Here is a 20,717-nt window from a genome sequence, read left to right as displayed (position 1 = left end):
CACCCTGCGGCGGGGAGCGGGGAGAGGGGGGAGCCGGCAGCCCGGAGCCGCGCCGCGGAGCCCCGCTGCCCCCCGCGCCCCCTCCCCGCCCTCCCTCCCGCCCCGGCTCCTCCCTCCCTGTTATCTCCACGGTTCACCCCAAGTCTTGCGGCCGCCCGGCTCCTCGCACACACACCCCCCCCCCCCCCCGCCCCTCCACTGCAAATCCCCCGCTGAGCCTCCGCCGGGAGGGGCGGGGAGCGGCCAGGACTCCTCCAGCTCCCCGCACCCCCCGGGATGCTCCAGGACCCCCCAGCCACGGAAACCACCCGGGACCGTCTCGGACCCCCAGCTCCCAGGACCCTCCAGGCCTCCCCCAGCGGTCGAGCCCCCCCCTGAAACCGTCGGGACCGCCCCAGGACCGCCGGAGACCCTCCAGGGCTACCCCAGCCCCGGGACCCCCCGACTGCCTCCCGCCCGCATCCCCCGCCTGCGCCCGCCGGGTCCTAGCGCACCGCTGAGCCCACGAGGAGGAGGATGAAGGAGCCCGGGCAGGGGATGGGGGTGACAGCTTGGAGACCCCGGGATGGAGAGGCACAGGGTCTGAGAGCACCCTAGCAGCGAGCAGCTCTGCTCCAGGACCCAGGGCTGTGGGTGCCTTGTGTCCCCAGCCGAGTCACAGGCTGCACCGTCGCCCCTGGGCAAGGAGAGCTGAGGATGAGGGGTCCTTCCTTCCTCTTCCTCAGGAGGATGGGACCAGGGCGATGCCACGGAGACCCATGGCCTTTCCCGTTTCCCTTGGGCTGGGGACAAGGAGCCCCTTCCCTGGGGGTCATTAAACATGAAGTGAGGTCCTCTTTGTGTTGTCTTTTCTGCAGCCACCCCTGTCCCAAACAAGCACATCAGTGTCACTCCTTTGGGGAAAGGCTTACTTAGTCCTGGACTGGGAGATCCCTTATCTCCCCAGCAAAGAGGCTGGGATAGCTGGTGTCTCCCTGATGGTCAGGCTGGGAGATCCAGTATCTCCCTGGCGGTCAGCAGTAACCAGAATTTGCTGTCAATTCTGTACTTGCTCCTGACATCTCCGCAGTCTGTCAGAAAATGCATTTTCAATTTGAAAGAGCAATTGTGTTTGCAGAGATAAAATGCTAAGGGTCCCCTAACCTGTGGAGGGGAGGAGAGAACAAGGAGAAAGCTCACTGTTTTATTAGATTAGGTTTCAATTAGAGGCAGAGCTGCCCCATTAATCCCAGACACTGAGGCGCATATCCAAAATGTGAAGGGTTTCACGGGTAAATTTCTAAGCCTGGGCTGTCCGGGTGGATAAAATGCCTTTTTGCCTCACCTCCGTGCTCCTCTCCCAGGGAACAGCAGTCTGCCCAAACTCTGGCTTGCTGCGGCAAATAATATTTTCCCCTTTCCTCTGGGAAACCTTATGCCTCCATTTAGCTCCACAGAGGACAATCCTTGCAGTTTTTCACTCCCTCCCATGGCATTTCATTCACCTTTGGGTCAGTTATAAAGGACAAACATTGTCTTCTCTTTCCATTTGTTTTCCTTGGGGCTCCACTGTCAGGCTGCACCAGGGCCAGCGTGTGCTCCGGCCAGCCTCACACCTCTGCCTTACGGCCCTGGGCCAGGGACACACAGCAGGTCTTGTCCCTGCCCTTGGAGACCTCCCCAGGCTGCACTTTGCTCTAACTTTCCTCCTTTTTTTAAATAGATGCACTGTAAAATCCCCCTAGAAATCACATTTGTTTAATGATACTATCTGGGCTGTGTGCACCTACTGAGTCGGCAGTCACCTCTTCAGGAGCCAGGCAATGCCCCCCTTTAGCCACCCCGACAGCCCGAATTCCCCTGCTTTCCCCCTCTGCGTCATCCCGCAGCCTTTCCCCGGGATCCTGCCACCCGAGCACGAGCACTCGCAGCCGTTCCAGCGCACGTTACACAAATACCCATCACCTACCTCCGGTAAGGACCAGTCTGATGGCATCCATCACACACCATTTGGCGAGGCTCGTGGTGCTGTCAGGCAAAAGGCACTACCACAATTATCCGTAATAATCAGCATCGCTGTCCTCTGTCAAGAACACAGCGTGGTTATCAGGGGTGCAGGATCCTGGTTGCTTTATCCTGTATCTTTAGCAGAACTGTAATACATTATCACCCTCTGAAGTTTCTCCCTGGGCCCGCTGTCGCTCCCATCTGCCTCAGTCCTTCTCCAAGCTGAAAAAATACTCTATTCTGGCATATTGCTCACTGTGGTCAACACATGGTTATTTCAACAGATGGGAATCTGTCAGCGCCAGCAGCTCCCTGTGCTGGCCGTGATGGATACTGCTGGGAAACACCCCGGTCTGAGGATCATCGTGGTCAGAAACCGGGCTCTGCTTCTGCGTGGCACTTGGGGTTGGGTGAGGAGCGGAACATATCAGGAAGTAAATGAGTAGTGATAACATTTAATCTTATTGCACGTGTTTGGGGGAAGGAGGGGAAGTGTGGCCATGTGTGTTTGCTCACAAAGACAGTTGTATTTGTATTCAAGGGTTTGCACACCCTGCTGCTCCGCAGTGACTCCGACACAGGCAGGCTTCGTGAGACTGCTGCTGGATCGTAGTGATGCCAGGGTTCCTCGGGATGCGTGGGGCAGAGACAGCTGAGGCCTCAGAAATACAGTCATTAGTGCCTGCTTTTCATGAGCTCATGGAAAACAGTATTTTTTTCAAACGGGGGGAAAACACAGGCGGGTGAGCTGCCAGCCTGGTGGCACTGTGTGTGGGAGGGGAGAAGGCACAAACCCTTCGCAAACCTCCTGAGGGGGAACTTGGGGTTCATCTGCTTCCTCAAACACATTCCAGGAATTGGCTTTGTGGGATCAGGAAACAAAACAAACTCCCACGGAGACCAGAGAAGTTTTTGGTTTGGCTCGAACCTGGAACATTGTGTAGGAATGTTACAGATAATTATTTCCCTCGATGCTTTTCTTTGTGGCACTGACAATTCGGTAGTTATTAGCACAGCGATAACAACGGCATTACATCACCCGGCTGAAGCGGCTCCTCCTGCCTGGGCCCCCGGGCTCATCTCAGTGCCACCGCAAGGCCGGGGATGCAGGTGCCCGTGTCTACGCCCGGTGCACACGCCGGGGTGAGATTTCCTACGCATCGTCAAAACAGTGAGGTTTGCTGTGAAGACTGATTAACCTTTCCCATTGTAGACTCTTTCGGGAGCTATAACATTCAGGACATGACTGAGGCGCGTATTTAAGATAAGGCCAACCAGCTGAGAGTAAAGATTTCTCAAGCTAACTTTTTTGACACTTATATGAAGTTTTTTCTTCCAGCTTTACTTAAATCCAAATATTTTGGTGGCCAAAGGCATTGATTCTTTTAACTAACATTTAATGTTAGGTTCTTTTAACATACTTCTGTATTTCTGGCCCTGCTGGCATTGCCTCGAGCTGCCGTCCCCTGTGAATACCTGCCGTCACCCACTGCCTGTGACGTCTGGAAGGAGAGGTCTTTGCTCCCCTGGGGATTCCCAATGGGGATGGCCGTGTCCCCGGGCGCTGGCCGTGGCGGGGGTGTTTCTGGGAAGGGGAAGCTGTGCAGCCCCGTGGCTGGGTTAGCAGCACGGCGCCCGGGATGGGTGCTCAGGATGTTCAGCGCCAGCTTCGGTATCTCCCCGCGCTCCCCGTGAAGCTCATCCCTCTTGCTCAGCCTCGCCGGGCAGCTCATTTAGTCCTATGGACAAAAGAGACCTCTGAGGCTTCGCGTGTTTAATAAACAACGCTTGGAGAAAGAGATCCTCTTTTACCCAAATCTGCGATAAACACCTCTCCATTCTCTGGTGCTTCATAACCTGCAGATATTAAACCCATAAAACTTCTGCTGTTAGAGCCAGGATACAGAGGCTGCATCCGCACGGCGCCGGTGAACGTGGAGCAGCTGAATCACAAGAGGCCACGAGTGGTTTTGCGGGGGCTGGGTTACAGGATTTTGGGCCTTGAATTGCGAGCGATGGTGGGGAAGGGGTTCCCCCCGACCTGCAGCTCGGCTTAGAGCGGGTGGGAAGGTGCTCAGTGGCTCTGCAGGTCAACCTGAGGGGTGACAAGTGCTGTCAGAGGCAGGTATGAGTCAGTCTGCCACATGCAGCAGTTACTGCTCGCTTAGAAAGGCAAAGGAGGGAGAAGTTCTGTCAAAATTGCCTTCACCTGTTCCAGGGTCACAGCCCAGAAGCAAATCGCTTTGGGGCTTTATGGGTTAATGCCCTCAGAGATCAAACCCAAGCAAAGAGGCAGATGTGAAGGAGTTAAAAAGACGCAAAATCAACCTCGATATGTGCTACACACATGTAAAAATGATCTAGCTGGTGTTTTTCTAATGATTCTTGTGAGCAGGGAACCGTCCCTGGAGGGATGCAGTTCCTGGAGAGCCCCCCAGGGACCAGCTCGTGGTCCTGGGCTTCATCACATCTGTGTCAGTGACGTGGAAGGAACAGCACGTGGTCCCTATGGAAAACTTGGTGGATGAAAAGGCAGCTGAGGGAATGGAAAAAGATTAAGAGGAAGGCAGTGATATGGATTTCTGTGGAGGAAAACCAATTCAGGCTTGTAAACAATGAAGAATATCTTTAGATTCTTAGACCCAGGAACAGGGCAGGCAGCATCTCCCATGGGGCCTGCAGGTGCCTGGTGGGTGGGTGGGTGGATGGATGGATGGATGGATGGATGGATGGATGGATGGATGGATGGATGGGAAAACCTGCCTGGTGGTGCTAGGCTTAAGGAGCTCCTTCCATTTATTGTAGCACCAAGCTCGAGGCAACACTGTCATGGAGAAATGATGTTTCCCCAGCCCCAAATGAGGGCAGGGGTGGTTTGTTATTTCCAGACTCAGTGAGCAGAGGCAGCTCTGTGGGTTGGCTCAGGTTCCTCTCTTCCCTGCCTGACCAGCAGAGTTACCTCCTGGCTTTTGTGTTGTTTTCTTTCTGCTTTGTATACCCTCTTCTAAGGATATGTTGCTAAATCTGTGATGTACCAGGTCTTGGCATTGCCTTCAGGGCATGGAGGAACTTGGTGATTTTTCTTCAGCTAATAAGTATAATTCCAGCTTTTAAAGAAAGCAAAGTGAGGCCACTTTCACAAACTGGGAGAGGGCGAAAAATCCACCCCCCATCCCCCCCCCCCCCCCCCCCCCCGCCCAACCCCGCATCCCTGCTGCGTTCAGAGCCTGAGTCCTCAAGGAAAAAGCCACTCACTGTGCAGAGATTAGCAAACAGATGAAAACAGATATCGCAAGCTCCGATGTAAATACCTGAATTTCCAAAGCAGGGAGCTGCTGTCAGGGTACATTGTCCCGTTGTTGACACAGGCGATGGGGCGCAGCCTTCAGGAGCCGTCCTGCCAACAGCGCTAAGGCTTTGTCCCGCTGAAGAATAAAAAGGCAAGAATTTTTAATACACTAATAGGTGGTATTCGCTGATCTTTCCCCAGAAATACATCACCACATAGTCATTGCAAAACCAGATTCATCCTCCGGAGGCTGAAGGAAGGAGGTAGCCTGCCACCCCTTGGAGCAGCGACTGCATCAGCTTCTCTTGGCCAGCATCGTGCAGTTGGCTTTTAAACAAAATATTGCACAGATGGACCAATGCAGCAGTTGTTTTCTGATACAGAGGAGGTCAGCTTTGGGATGAATTTTTAATAACAAAGGAGGAACTAGGCTGCTCTTCTTGAAGCTGTAAGCGTGTGTGATGGATGTTGCCTCCCTGCGCTGCAGGCTCAGTCCCCCACGTCCAGCAGCTGCCTTGTACAGCCAGGAGCATCCCCAATGAAGTCATTGCTTCTAAGTACAGCTTATTTGTGAACTGCCCCTATTAACATTTTAATAGGCACATCCTTCAGATTCTCTTCCAAGTAGCTCCTGGAAGGGCTGAGCTCTTAGATATGCAGCCTGAATAGTAAAAAAAAAAAAAAAAAACCCACTCTGCAGTAATATGCATTGGAGTGATCTGAGAAGTGCAATGAACCAAACTGCTGGGGATTTATGCAGCTCTGCGAAGCATAACGGTGTGGGAGAGGATGCTTTGTGCAGCTCTTGGGGTGCCACATTCCCCTCACTCTTAAACCCCCACTGCAGCAGGCGTTTGGCTTGAGCGAACCCAAGGGAGTGTGGCCCACAGCACATCTTTACAAAGCCTGTGGAAATAACCTTGTCATCCTGTGTGCCAAGGGATTCCCTGCCCTGCCCCACATCTCCAGCTCCAGGCTGGCTGCAGGCAACTGGAGGGAATTCAGTCGTGGGAGAAGGAGCCCAAAGATCCCCTTCCCCTCCCGCCAAGCCAGCCCCCCTGGCATCCCCTGCACACCCCGTGGCCCCTCCAGGGCTCAAGGCATTGCCCACAGCACCAAATCGGGGTTCACAACTCTTGCTGCTGCCAATGAGCTCTGCTGTTTACTCCGGTGTGCCCGGTCCACCAGGAATTCTGCCCGGGTGAGCAAAGAGCCAGGCGGAGGCGTTGGCTTTCAGGGCAGCACAATGAAGGGGAAGCCTCGAGAGTCCTCGTCTTTCCCAGGTCTCCCACTCAGTGCAAAAACTGGTGGCTGTAAGAGGGAATTGTGGTTTGGGTAACCAAAGCTGAGCCTTTGCCAAAACCAGCAAGGCTTGAAGCTGTGCTCAGCGTGAAAATTGACACATCTTCCCATGTGCCTTTTGGGCACTGGCTGCATCACATCCGACCCGAATCACTCACCCCAGTGCTCATCCCAAGGGCAACACACGGGGTGGGATACACCTGGGGTGGGGACAGAAATAGGCAGTTCCCAAAACCAGTAATTAGGGTGGATGAGGTGCTGGGGGGGCATCCTGCAGGGATAATAGCAGCGATAACACTGAGGGGAGACAAAAGCACTGCATGCAATATTATGAAAGAACAAAACCCTGGCAGAATAATTAGGCTGTAATTAAAGGTTATTTCAGATTCTGTGACACCTGAATGTCAACTCCGTAACACTGTAACAGCAAGCACTTAGTATAGCACCGTGGTGCACGCCTGTTAAACGCAGCCCAGGAGAGGCACAGCACAGTACGTCCACCATGGGGATGGCAAAATGCTCCGAGTCCTTAGTCAGCACCCATGCAAATACCCAGGGACCCGCTTGAACTGGGGTCCATAAAGTTCTCCATCACTGAACTCCATCACTGCGCCCTGCCTAACTGTCTAGGGCATGAAAGTGCAGGAAAAGGTCTGGCTGAAGCTCCCCTTTCTGGTCTTGCTGTCGCAGATGCTCCCCCCAAACAAGTGTCTCCAATCCGTCCACCTTGACGCCTCGGTGCTGCACGGATCCTGCCTGACCCACTAGTTCTGCCAATATGGTCCATCCCAAAGCACAGCGGGCGAAATTGCAGCAGCTCGTGCGGCTAGGCAGCCTCCTCCACCCAATTAGTGGTTTCAAAGAGTTTCAGCTGATTGTGGGGTTTGATCATTTTTCAATTTTTCCTGCAGACACTGCTCATCGCAGTGTCCAGCCAGAGGAAAAAGCTCTCCCCACTCTGAAATTAATTTGGTTTAATGTTGGAGAAAGCTGCCACGGAGCCCAGGACCTCACATGCAGCACCAGCTGCTCCAGAGAGAGCAAAACCCACACTGGTTTTAGGCACCTTTTTTTCAGGAAAGGGCTAGATGGGACCAAAGTTCCCCCCCACCCCGCACACCCACCTAACTGGGGCTGTGAACCTGGCGTTGCTGATGCCCTGGGACCACAGAGCATGAAGCATCGGGCACAGGGTGCAATTTTTTCTCTCCCCTGATAAAAGGAAAAAATGACTCAGCCTGGCCCAGCCGAGTCATCAGCTGCGACCTGCTCCTTCCTGTAATTCGCAGAGTTCCCGCTTTATTGCCTGAACAGCCACGGCGTATTTCCAGCTAACGCAGGAGGAAGATTTCAGCCTTTGAACTTGGCCATTTCAGTTTCTCAACCTACTTCAAAGGAAAATTTCCTATCCGAGTCGTGGATCACTCCTGACTGGTCATAGCGCTGGGGGTTTTTTTAATATCTCTTGGGAAATAAATTCACAGAATTGGCTTCTCTCCCTTCTCAGATATGAAAGCATCTCCCCAGCTATTTCCAGGTAGGATGAGGAATCACAGAGGGTTCAACTGGAACAGCATATAAATAAGAAATAAGTGGAAAGATGATACTATTTTCCACCTTATTTTTGCATGTTGCAAACATCTCTTCTGGTGATTTCTTTTCCTCAGTTGCTCGTCTGCAAAGAAACCCAGGACTGCTTCTGCCCTGCTCCTGGGGAAGGGTTGTGAAGCGATGGAGACAAACCTTTGACTAACTCGATTCCACCAGCATCTCAACGTGCCACAGAGTCTCATGTTGCCCATGAACCACTGGAGTTCCTGGCTGAAATCACACGTCTCTGGGCTTTTCTGAGGGCCTGAAGAATGAGCGGGTGGTCGAATCTCCCATCACCTTCAGAAATCAGTGACCCATTCTACGATTCTATGTGCGCAGAGTGCTGGAAATCAGGGGACTGGGAAAGGTGCCTGGAGGGTTGGCTTCAGTATCGACAATCCTGGCTTTTATCAGTCTTCTGGGATAGCCAGCGTTGCTTCTTCCTCATTTCTACTCCTTTTTTTGTAGGCTGAAGGCCTGTTGCAACTAATTTGGAAATTTTCTGTTGCAAAATGTGGGGCATTGAGTTCAGAGTGAAACCCTGACACAACCTGCATTCGAAAGAGCCAGGACTGGGGAAACTCTCCCTACGAATTGCTAATTGCTCCCCTTCTCTCTGCAGCTGTCTCACATCTCCAACTCATTTTGACACATTTTGGTTCCTCCTTGGGAAAAATGTTGGTCGCTAAGAGAATTTGCTCAAAAGAACAAGAACGAGCTGTGGTGCCAGTTCCCGATTCACATCACATCTCCTGGCAGTTGCTTCAAGATAATTATCGGGTATCATGTTAGGAGTGGTGGGATGCCTGGTCATCAGCTACTGGTCCTGATAGTCCTGGATCGCATCTGCCAGCCAGGGCAGTGTCAGACACTGCAGGAGTGCTGTGGTCCTGGGGGTTTATCAATTTCTGCTTTGAGCCCCAAGTCAGGAAACAGGCACTTTTTAACAGCACCGGGCATCGGTTCAGCATAACGTGGTGCTGACATCTCTTTGCTGCTTCAAATCAGCCTCTGGCAAGCTTTGCACTTGGATAGCGGTTTGTTTATCACCTCTTACCTCTAAAGATAATCTTGCCTCTTTTCCCTACCTCTTGTTTTGGCACCAGTGTCTCACAGCCCAGCCAAGGCCCTGCAGTAAGCTCTCCTTGTGGGGAAAGCAGGGAAAACCCCGTCCCAAGGAAGCTTTCCTCCTCACTGACTGTCTTTAAGGCTTTGAAGAACTCCCTCATCTCTCCCATCCTTGTCTAAAAGGTAAATAAATGCCTTGGGGCAGAGCTGCCCTTGCTGGGTGGCCGTGCAGTGCTCGGCACGGTGGAGCTGCCTTCAGATGGGGCTTCTCACGCACAAAGCGCTCCCTTAAATAAACACTAACTCAGCCATTCCCCGCCCGCGCCGGGAACGGCATGATGAAGTCTTGAGCTTCCCCATCTCAGCTGTAATTGGAGATGCAGATGCGTGGAGAGCATCGTTACTGAATCACTGCTTGAAGGTTTTGCATATTCCTATGGAAGCTGCAGATGGGATTAACCATTTGGGACCTTCTCCCGCCGGGCACCAGTGCTGCTGGCAGCACCCTGCAGGTATGCCATGCCAGCTGGCCCTGTGCCACCCACGTTGCTGCAATGCGCAGTCTGGTGACACGGAAAGTGCTTCTTTGTGGCCAGCCACAGCATCAGCTTCTGCAAATCAAATCTGGTCAAATCAAAGCACGAGCAGACATCCCCTTCTAGAAGGCTTCGCATTGGCATTTTTTTTGCTTTCCTTCATTGTAGTCATGCTTGATTTGGGCTTTTGACCATGGTACAAATCTAGTTCTGGACACTTGCAACAGGAGAGTTTTCTTGAGCACTAGGTAGAGCTGGGGACATCAGTAAGCCTGGAAAACCGAGACCTGGTCAGTCCATCTTCTGCTGGGGCTTTCTGGAGGCTCCGCTCTGTAAATGAAGCTTGTGGTGAGCTCCAGTGCCACGCTGGTTGCCGGAGGGCACTGCGCAGGCAAATCCTGTCCCTGAGCATACGAAGCAGCTGTATCAGACCCACAGGTCCATGTAGCCATGGTCACACAGGACGGGCAGGTAGAGCCCAGCCATTGCGTGTTGGCGAGCGTGCAGCAAGCTCGCAGCCGTGGGCAGCTCAAGGGGAGCCGCATCGCCTCACCCACCCCATAACTCCATTAACTCCATCCCCACCAGCTCCTCACACCCTGGAGATGAGGCTTCCTGCAGAGAGGGTGCTCCCCACCTGCGCCGATGGCTGCCCGGGTACGCTGCATGGCACTGCGAGCAAGGGCACGCATCCACGGCGGGGCATGCACAATGCTGTGAAATAGCTTTTATTTGCTTTTATTTATGTTTATTAATATTTCCTTTTCTGAAGTTCGGTGCATGGAAATGTTGCTTCTTCATTGTAATTACAGTGAAAATACTATAGATAGGATAAATGCAATAAAAATGGAATTTGCTTAAAAATCAGGAAATAATTCTGGAGAGAGGTTTTTGATTGATTGGTTGCTCCAGTGGATGCAGTTTTGTGACTATGGATGACATCTTTCCCAGAGCACTGTCTTAGCTGAATAGTTTATATTTGCTCCTCAGTATATTAAGGCCATTCATTCTTGCCTGCCAGACAGCCATAAGCAGGAACTTAGCATATATTTTATCTGTGAAAAATCCACAAAAATACACCACAAAGCCCCAAGGGAATCCAGGGCTTCAGGGTAGATCCTGTCCCATGTGTGAGGGTCTTTCTGTCCCCTGGGTTTGTTGCACCGGTGGAGGAAAGACTAGTCCCTGGGCCTTTCTCTCTTGTAATTAACACTTTTCTCTAGGTAATTAAGAAGTCTCCAACGTCAAAAAGTGCATGGAGGAAAACAGGCAAAGAACCCTGACTGATGCACTCCTGTGTGCCCTGCCAAACCCCCCTCTGCAGGCAGCATGGGGTGGAGAAACTGCCTCAGGGTGACCTGGTGGGGACAATGATTCCAGAGAGAGTCACAGCCCCCACCAAAGCCAAAATAAAAGGACTTTGCCCCCAGCGATGAGCCCTGCTCTGACAAGAGCTCCAGGGAGAGCTGCTGGAGCTGTTGCATCTGCAAGTCCCCTCTCTTGCCCAGCCCTCCAGAAACCCCTCCTGGTTCCCATGCCCTCGATGGGTTATTGTGGCATCCAGCTCTGGAACAGCAACAGCAGTGAAGGGCGAGTGTGGGTGCAGCGGGCTGCTCCGGCTTCCCCAGAATCAACAGCAGCATTTACACTGGCGGCAGCTGCAGCCGGTTTGAGTTACAATGACAAGCCATGACAGCAGGGTCAAGGCTGGCATCAGCAAGGATATGGGCTGGCATCGGCACCAATGAGTTTGGTACCCACCACCTAATGCACCCCCCCCCCCACCCCCAGCCCTGCCTCTGCCTCATTGCACACAAACGTCTGACCCTGAACTTTCAACTTCACGGGTTTCGAAAACTAGAGGCCAGATGTGATGAAATCCTGCCCTGCAGAAAGCGGTTGGAGACAGTAAATAAGCCACTGCGGTAGTGTAGGAGCAGCGCGGCCCAGCAGGGAGCAGGTGGACGTGCCCGTGCAGGAGGTGGACACGCAGGACCTGGTCCGTGGGCTGCAGGCACAGCGCCGGGAGCTCCCACGTGGAAGCAACACAGGACAAAGCCTCGGTCTCGCTCCCTCCTGCCTGCGGGACGGGAGGGTGATGCTGAGCAAAAACGAAGGCAACAAGAGCCGTGATGAGCAGAAGTGAGGGTGGGAGTGGGAGGTGGCTGTGAGGGATGAAAATCCCCTAGCAAATAACGAGGCTTGTAAATTAGCCCTACTTAATAAAAATATGTGAGTAAATTAACTTTGCCTGCTGGGTAAATCTGTTCAGTATTTCTCTGTTGCACCATTAAGCAAACTCTGGCAAGGCAGCTTACCTCTCGAGCACATAATGTGACTCTAACGGGTAACGTTTTCTATTTTGTTATGCCTTTATCTTGCTGAGGAACAACACCTCACAGGAGAGCAAAGCAATTTCCAGCAGCTCTGGTCCCGCTGCACCCCCCGCCCCCGCCCAGGGAACGCATCGCAGCCTGATTTGGCCCCAGGGACGACGTGGCTGATGTGCTGCACAAGCTGTTCCTGCCAAAGCGGGGACCGTCGGAGCATCCTCTGCTCCTCAGGGCCTCCCTTTCCATTTCTGTTCCCGGGGTCCTGCTGACATCCCCAGGGAGGTGAAAAAGCAAGTTACTGCAGGGACTAAGCTCCTTCCAGCCGTGCTGGCAGGTCCCCTCTGCTCGCCCTGCACAGGCTGCCCCAGGTGTCACCTCTGTCACACACTTCTTCGGGTTTAACTCCATCCCTGTGGTTTCCCCACGACTCTCCTTGCTGGTCCCTCAGCCTGGAAACCACTCGGAGCTCATCTTCCCTGAGTCTCCCCCTCAGGTGTCACGTTTACCACCCTTCCCTGGGTTTAGTTTCTTACGTGGAAGTCTGGGGCTCTGGGTTAAGTGGCATAATGGCAAAGAGCCAGCTTTCAACATCCCTTTTCTCCTCGAAACACATTCATCACTTAAGTATGTACAATACATGTCTATATTTGATGACATCAACGCAGGCAGCAGTAGTCTCGTGTTAACACCTCTTCACGTGCATTGGTTCAGTGACATTCAAGTGTATCAGCCTTTAGCATACACACATTTTAACATCAGCACAACTTCACCTCCGAAATAACCATAATGGGTATCAAACTGACTTCTTCCTTCCTACAATTAAAAAAACCAAAACCCTTCTGACACTAATGAGATGACACAGGCAGAGCGTAACACTTCACAACGTTTGTTACCATCCTTTCTCAGCGCTGCCATGAGAAAAGCCAGGTTTTGGGCTACCACCCAACCCTCACCTCCTCACCGGTGCTTTGCAAGGTGTTCACCTTCCAAAACCAAATTCTTCCCGTGCTGATATCTACATGGGTATTGAAGCAAAAATCCATGTGTGAGGGTCACGAGGCTGAGGAGACGGATGGCATGTGGGGCACGACCCGTTGGCTCCTAGGGCAGATGTCCAAATGAGGGCAGGAGAATTGACCCCTACGTGCAGGCAGGTGACAGGGGCTCTGCTGCCCATGGTTCCCTGCCAGTGACCCTGCTAAAAGTGGTGTGACACCCACCAAAGAACTTACCCCTCTCATCCTTAGTGTCTTCTGCAAAATGGAACTGGGAGCACATCTCTGCTTCATGAAGGGTTTATGAAGGCTGCGACTCTGGAGGCAGAGCGGCAATACCTCACACTGATTATTATCCTTTCAAGCAGATGTAATTATGCTAATCAAGGCTTGTCTGATGCTGAATTTTACAATCTAGAAGTGCAAAGTTCCGAGGACTAGTCTTTAGTGGTTAACATTTAGTGGGAGATGAAGGAGACTCTAGAGAAGATGTCAAGAACTGCTCTGGACTGGGACAGCTTTTTGCTAATAAATATGATTTTTGAGGCTGAAAAGGGGTGTTTCAGGAGTTGCTTCACATGCTGCTCAGCTGCCCCAGCTGGAAGCTGGGCAGCGCTTGTCTGAAGGATTCAATGGGACACTCAGGGTGGTACTTAGTCCTCTTAGTCCGTCTCTGTGGTCTCATTCACTCCAAACCCCCATCTGAACCTGGAGGGCCTATCTCTAAAGCAAAGCCAGTCCCATGCTGGTCCCCAGAACTTCACCATTTCAGCCTCCTCTCCCCCATGTCCCAATCTCCTCTGAAGATCTCCCTTGGAAGGCAAGGAACTGGATGTTGATCAGGAGGGTTCCTCAAATGCTGCTGGCCATTAAAAAAAAATAAAATAAAATAAAGATTAATGCAAATCTCTTGTCAAAAAGGCAAGCCTTCCCAAGGAAAACTTTTTTATAAATATGTGCTTGTTGGAAGAAAACATGCTTCTGGGATGCTTTGCTGGCTGAAGGAGCTCCTCTGTTCTCCTCCCAGCTATTTTAACCCCTGGATCCCGATAATTTGGGCTACTCAATGGGCATGTGGAAATCTATTTGCTTTCCCCAAACAACGACACAGAGCATTTTCTACAGAAACCTCATGACAAAGCCCCCTAGTCGCTGTAGAGGCAGAAAAGTGCTTGGATTAATCATCAAAACAGCAGGGAATTAAGAAACCTAGGGAGATGAATGCACCAGGGTTTTGTTAGATAGATGCTTTCAAAAAAAAATAATCCAGACCTACTTTGTTTCAAGCACCTCAGAAGCTGAGAGAATTCAGTGCATCCGGCTGCAGCTGCCACTTCAGTTCTGTAATTTAATCTCATTGAGGTGCATTATGTCAAATAATTACCTTAATGAAGACTCTAATGGCAGAAGGGAGGAAAATAATAGAGATACTTTGAAGAAAAGAAGATGCGAAGTTGCTTTTTTTTAACCTGGCACTGATTTATCTTCCCCTCCTCTGACTCTTGCCCTTACAGATGTGGCCGATCTGACTCTCTTTCAAAAGTAACGTGTTTCAGATGCTGCTCCAGTGATGGATTTTTGGCATCTTGGATACAATACCATAGTTTCTCAGTTTGAAACAACGCAACACGTAAAACCGGCTCTCGGTTCAGGCAAGTCCAGCCCTCTAAATCCTGCTACCTCCCTGTTCCCTGCAAAGTCAAGTTTCTGTCTACCACATTTGAAGTCCTCCAGGATGTTGGCCTAAATTAGAATCAAAGAATAATATAATCCTTTAGGTTGGAAAACACCTTTAAGATCATCGAGTCCAACCATAAACCTAACACTGCCAAGTTACCAGTGAACCATGTCCCTCAGTGCCACATCTACATGTCTTTTAAATACCTCCAGGGATGGTGACTCCACCACTTCCCTGGGCAGCCTCTTCCAATGCTGGACAATTCTTTCAGTGAAGAAATTTTTCCTAATATCCAATCTAAACCTCCCTTGGCACAATTCGAGGCTGTTTCCTTTTGTTCTATCACTTCTTACTTGGTAAAAGAGACTGACACCCAAATTGACTTTTATTGGCTGGTCTCATCCTCTTCTAAGGTCCTTCAGCTATTTTATTTATGTCTTATTTCAAAGAGCCCTTGTGAAGTGATTTCGTAAAGCCCTCGTGCTGATTTCCACCACCACCCATGCCCAGGATGTGCATCTCATGGTCATATTGGCCTTGAATTTATTTCGGTTGGCTGAAATGACACTGTCTTCGGTGAATAAGCTGTCTTCTAAAGCCTAATGTTTACCCAGTCTGCACAGGTTTCTGTGCATGAAACCTGAAAGAAAAAATCCCTGAAAATTAAATTGATCACCTTAAATGAGTTTCCTTTCTTACTGCCTGAAGGGATAACTTGCTAAAGAAAGGAAGTGTGTACTTCTTCTAGCATGGATGAGGTGAGGGAGGCAAATGAGCTCTTCCCCCACCCTGACTTGCACATATTTCCCAGTTAGCCTTGCCTAATGCTGTGGATATTCTCCAAGTCATATGAGCTATCTCCCACCATTCCTGGAACCGCTGACTCCAGACCTTCTAGGTTTAAAAAAAAAAAGGGAAGTAAATTTAGTCCATTTTTCTTAAATTGATGCAAAGTGTGGCATTTCACCGTTTTTCTTCTTTTTTTTCTACTTGGCAAATATTTTTCCTCAGACTCCAAGCACTTCTCTGACTCTGGAAAATTAAACGCACGATCCCGTCAAAGAAGCCTGTGCCCAACCACTGCCACGGCTCTCAGGCATCCCCTGTGTTTCCAAAAGTACCCTTAGTTTCTCACGCGTTTTTTTCCCTCCTTGTGCTTCCTGGACAGCTTCTTGTAGAGGTAAAGTGCTCGCTTCTCCTCCCAGCTCTCGAAGAAGGAGCCTGCGATTTTTCTGCACAGGCGGTGTGCGTAGGTTTGCAGGAATACGGTGGCGTAGAGGATGCAGAAGAGCAGCCCCACAGCGAGCAGCACGGAGGGGTTGGGAGGCTTCGGGCGGCTGATCCTGCAGTGGGCAGAGCTGAAGATCAGGTAGTGGTGGTAGCTTCCTTTGAAGTCCTGAAGTGGTAATTCTTTGGAAGGAAGCCCCAAAAATTCCAGAAGAGAGCTTAGGATCCCTATTTTAGCCTGAAATAAAGAGAGTGAAAAGTTAAACAGGGTATGACCAAAACAAAATCAATTGGTTACTACAAAAACATCGGCCTGGGGGGGGTGTAATCACCATTACAGCTTGTTTGGGGGCATTAAGAGAAGGACGCTGAAGTTCATGTACACCTCAGGCTGAGCGAGAGTAACAGCACGATGTGTAGGCGCGGAGTACTTGGCCCGGTGAGACTCGATCCTATCTGTCATCTTTACCTGCTATTACAGAGCTCATAACAGGTATTCGCCGTGTGAGATTTACAGTGAAACACATAGCACAGACGGCAGTATTAGTGGCTGCATATTTAAATATTTGAGTTTTTTTTTCTGATCCCTGATTATTTCACTGCAAATGCGTCATAAGCCGCTATCTGAGATAAGGAACCCTGGGGCTGGGGAGGGGGGCAGGCCGCACGGCAGAAGAGGAAGGCTAAAAAAATAAACCAGAACTAGTCCAAATAAAGGATATTAAAAGAGATAGAAACTGGGGAGGCTTGTGAAAAAGATTGTGCAGGGTGACAACAAAGCCAGTGAGCAGGACTTTCTCCTTAAAGAACAGCCAGTGCAATAAGATGAGGAGATATCCTCGCAGCCGAGACGTATATTCATCCACTTCCCCCTTCCTTTTGTGCTTGCACCCACGCTGCAGCTGGGGGATGGTGCCAGGGAAGGGACCCGGAGACACGGGGACATCTGGCTGCCCCATGCTAGCAGTGCCTTTGCAGCGTGAGGCACTGTTTGATCCCCTTCTCACTCCCAAGAAGCGGTAATTTGGAGCAGGCAGATGCTGCTATTTGGTGCACTGGAAGAAGCAACCAAGGTTGTGCCTCTGCCTCCTCCTCCCCAAGCCTGTTCCTTGTCCAGCTGGCTGCAGGGAAGGGAAGCAAGGGTCATGTAAGTCAGGCTACGAAGACTGAAATCCCCACCGCCACCTCCTACGATGTGACACAGGTCTGGAACCTTGGAACAGGTTGCCCAGAGAAGCTGTGGCTGCCCCATCCCTGGAGGTGTTCAAGGCCAGGCTGGATGAGGCTTTGAGCAACCTGGTCTGGTGGGAGGTGTCCCTGCCCATGGCAGGGGGGTTGGAACTAAGTGATCTTTAAGGTCCCTTCCAACCCAAACCATTCTGTGATTCTATGACACACAGCGGGGTCCCCGTGCAGGGAAGGAGGGGACCCCAGCACTTACACTGTATTTGATGTTGAGAGTGACGGGCACTGTGGAGAACTGAGACGCCTTTCTCTCCGCGGTGTCTGCCACACTGAACGCAAAGTGGTCCATCGCCACAACCACCAGCATCAGCAGCAGGGCCACAGTGAGGAGCATGGCTTGCACGAGGCACAGCATCACTTCTTCCCGGGACAACTTCATGCCCGTTGGTCGAAGGAGGTTTTTGCATGGGCCCACCAGCAGATGAGCTTCTTTTCTGTCCACAGCTAAACGCTCCAGCTTCTTGGTGACGTAAAAATTGTCAAAGCGGAGGTTGGTGAGATAATTTTTCAAATACCAGGTGGACTCAAAACAGAGATAAAGCATGGAGAAGCCAGCAACCAGCTTGTTGCCTACTCGTACAGAGTCTTTGACCAGTACTTCGACAGCCAAAAAGTCCCTCCCAATTTTCTCGCCAGCAAGGTGCATTTGCTGGTAAATCAACGAGCTGTTCTTAAGCAATGAAAACTGAAAATGTCCATTCATAGGCCTATGAATATTAATGGAATTGCTGGTTTCTTGGATTGCATCCCCAAACTCCCAGGCAGCTGTCCCTAGCAGAGCGGTTGAGTTCAAAAGACTCTCAGAGGAATTCTTGCAGATACACTGAATAACCTGCAGTATGGTCTTAATGTTGCTTATGATGTTGGGTAGTATGTTAACCACCACAATCATGGTGCAGGTCGACAAGAGAAGCTTCCGGCCTTGTTTGGTACCTAGCGTAGGCATGATCATACTGAAGACACAACGGGCGGGATGCACCAAGAAAAGGGTCAGGAGAAGGAGCAGACTGAAGGAGACGGCCATTGCAACAGAGAGGTGCCAGGAGTACTCCAGGGAAGCAAACATCCAGTTGTAAAAGAGGCCTCCTATCACCGCCGCAATGCAGGAACACTGTAGAAACAAGGTCCACAGCTCTCTGCCATTTGCTGGGACAGGCTTGGAGTAAACCAACCATAGGTCTGCAACGGTCCTGCGCACCTTTGGGAACAGAAATTCTTCACAGTAGACACGGGCTCCCATCCTGCACACAGAACAAGTGCCCGGGTGTTAGCAGAGGAAGTACAGAAACGCGCTAATTAGGGGGCTTTCTCAAGATGATCACTCATGGGTCTTTCTAAGGTCCTTCTCTGAGTGTCTCTGGTCTCACTCTTCTCTACCTCTCCACTAACCTGGATAGCTGGGACTGAGATCTTCCCGGGAAGCATGCAGGACAGGGAAGTTCAAGGCATTTCTTGAAAGATCAAATACCAAGTACAATGCGACTGCTGCTCCTCTAAAGCAAGCACAGGAAAGCATTGTACTCTTCTGTAAAAATCATAATAAAGCTATTCAGAGGGGTCATCTCCTTAGCTGTGGCTAAGAGTGGCTTTAGTGGTTATTTAGAGGATGCTGGAGGGAGAAAGAGGCGGCTCCTGGTTGCTGTGGACATCATTATATCAGCTCTGTAATTACAAGGTGTTCAATGGATAAGAGGCAGTTGAGTGGGAGTTTCTGGTCTCCCTGCCTCTCAAGAGAGACCAAACAAAAATCTGCAGGTTTAAGGGTGACAGATACAGAACTGATCAGAGAAAACAGTTTCACATTGAAGCTCCGGTGCCAGAGGAAATCTCCCAGGAAAATAATTTGGCCACTGCAGACAGGATGAAATGTCACATAAAGCTATTTAAATGTCTACCGAAAACAAATGTTTGGGCAGGAATATCATTTCTCAGGCCTCACATCTGGAGTGACTCTCCAAAACCTGGTGGGGAGAAGGAGCCTCTCCCCAGGATTAAACCCAACCAGGCGATCCCCTTCTCCCCCTGCCCGACAGCAGCCGCGGTTATCCTTTGAGGGAAAAATTTGACTAGAAAAGGAGGTTTTCCAGTGGCAAAAGGCCATTCAAGAGCTACCAAGACAGAGGGAAGGAGCGGGATTACAGCAGACACTACTTACCCAGCGGCAGAGAGGTGCCCCAGTCTTGCTCGAAAACTCTCCTTGCTCCAGTGCCTTATTGCTATGAGAGAGGATCCTGGATGCAGCTACTGGGAGAAACGGGATAGGAAACCGATGCGGCTGAGATCCAGGACTCAAAAACAAAGCTGTTTTAAGGCAATTCAGAACAGCAATGCTGGCAATTCCTAAAGTGAGTGGGCAAACCTGGTGTGTGAAGCCCGGGGAATAACCCCAGTACAGGACAGAGCCGGGACGCACAGCACTGCTTGGGCTTTACCCTTGTTGCAGAGAAGGCTTATTTTCATGACACATAGCTGAAAAAAATGAGTCAATGACATACGGACTGACGAAGATGGAACAAGCATCACATGGAACGTGGGGTGTTGCCATCCCCTGTGGGGAAATCAGCTGTCTCATCCCAGCTGACTTCTCCTCCCACTGCTCAGCAGCAAGTAGCAAGTTTGGGATCTCTCAGAGAGAAGGGGAGCTTTTCCTCTTTCAGACATTGGTCATGGTGTGAAGGGCATGGTAGGATCCATCAAACCATGCGCTGATAATTGTTTCAGCAAGCTGCTGCTCCCTGCTGAAACTGTGAGCTGGTGGGCAGGGTACGTGAACTGCTTAAAGGCTCATCTCATAGTCCGAGCGGAGGAAAATGAAGCTTCAAACTTGAACCTTTCCCAATTCTTTATAGCCAGCAAGTCCACTGCAAAGAAAGCCCTGCCACAGGCAGGATTCCCAAAGCACTGAGAAGCTCCCAGACGTGCAAGCCAAGACATGCGGTCCCCATGGGACTGACTCTCCCGAGCCCCGGGATGTGCAGGGCACAGAGCTCCAGCCACCAAACCCACACGCTGGGAGACAAGGACCAGCCCATGGTGTTTGCTCTTCAGTTATGTTTCCAAAGAAGAGGATTGCCCCTGCTCCATCAGCTGGCACACGAGAAAGGTGTACCGCCGCTGCCCACCCCCTGCACTGAGCTCAGGGTTCATGGGAGCCTTCCCTGGCCCCCACCAAACCTGACCCTTTGCCAGGTGCTTTCACACTAAGCCACTGCTTGTGGGCAAAGGTGACACAGCTCACCCAGCCACCGCTGAGCACACTCCTTACGGGGACCCGCTGTCCCGTGCCGAGCCGAGCCCTCCCGCTGGCTGGGAACTGCCAGGCCCCCGCGATGTTCTCGTGCTCCCCTGGGCAGGAGAGGGCAAAGGGCTGGAGGTCAGCCCTGTCCCAGCCGCCCCCAGGGACGGAACACGCAGGGATCTGCTCTCCAGCGAGCGGTGGGAGAGCAGCACCTTCCCCGGGGGACG

The 20,717-nt window shown here is 51.3% G+C and overlaps 1 protein-coding gene across 2 annotated transcripts; it reads right to left on the bottom strand.

The window, feature by feature from the left end:
- Positions 1–11,604: 11,604 nt before the first annotated feature.
- Positions 11,605–20,443, bottom strand: OCSTAMP (osteoclast stimulatory transmembrane protein). Of its 2 annotated transcripts, XM_063350372.1 has the most exons (4): positions 19,408–20,443; positions 17,449–18,493; positions 15,902–16,245; positions 11,605–13,964 (listed from the first exon to the last, which is right to left on the bottom strand). In XM_063350372.1, exons 2-3 carry the CDS (start codon positions 18,490–18,492, stop codon positions 15,904–15,906), a joined length of 1,386 nt encoding a protein of 461 aa, XP_063206442.1. In that variant the 5' UTR covers position 18,493; positions 19,408–20,443; the 3' UTR covers positions 11,605–13,964; positions 15,902–15,903. The 2 variants fall into 2 exon arrangements, with proteins under 2 accessions (XP_063206442.1, XP_063206441.1); XM_063350371.1 differs by having other exon boundaries at positions 11,605–16,245.
- Between the last annotated feature and the right edge of the window lie 274 nt (positions 20,444–20,717).

This window comes from Chroicocephalus ridibundus, chromosome 12 (assembly GCF_963924245.1).
Source record: "Chroicocephalus ridibundus chromosome 12, bChrRid1.1, whole genome shotgun sequence".
Taxonomy (NCBI): Eukaryota; Metazoa; Chordata; class Aves; order Charadriiformes; family Laridae; genus Chroicocephalus; species Chroicocephalus ridibundus.
The sequence above is the reverse complement of the archived record's forward strand: the minus strand, read 5'-3'. Positions and strand labels throughout refer to the sequence as shown.

What these genes read in the sequence shown, in the direction of transcription:
- OCSTAMP (XM_063350371.1), bottom strand. Translation starts at nt 18,492, where the DNA reads ATGGGAGCCCGTGTCTACTGTGAAGAATTTCTGTTCCCAAAGGTGCGC. An exon ending in CTCTCAACATCAAATACAGT is followed by an intron (nt 16,246 to 17,448) that starts GTAAGTGCTGGG and finishes TCTTTATTTCAG; the next exon opens with GCTAAAATAGGGATCCTAAG.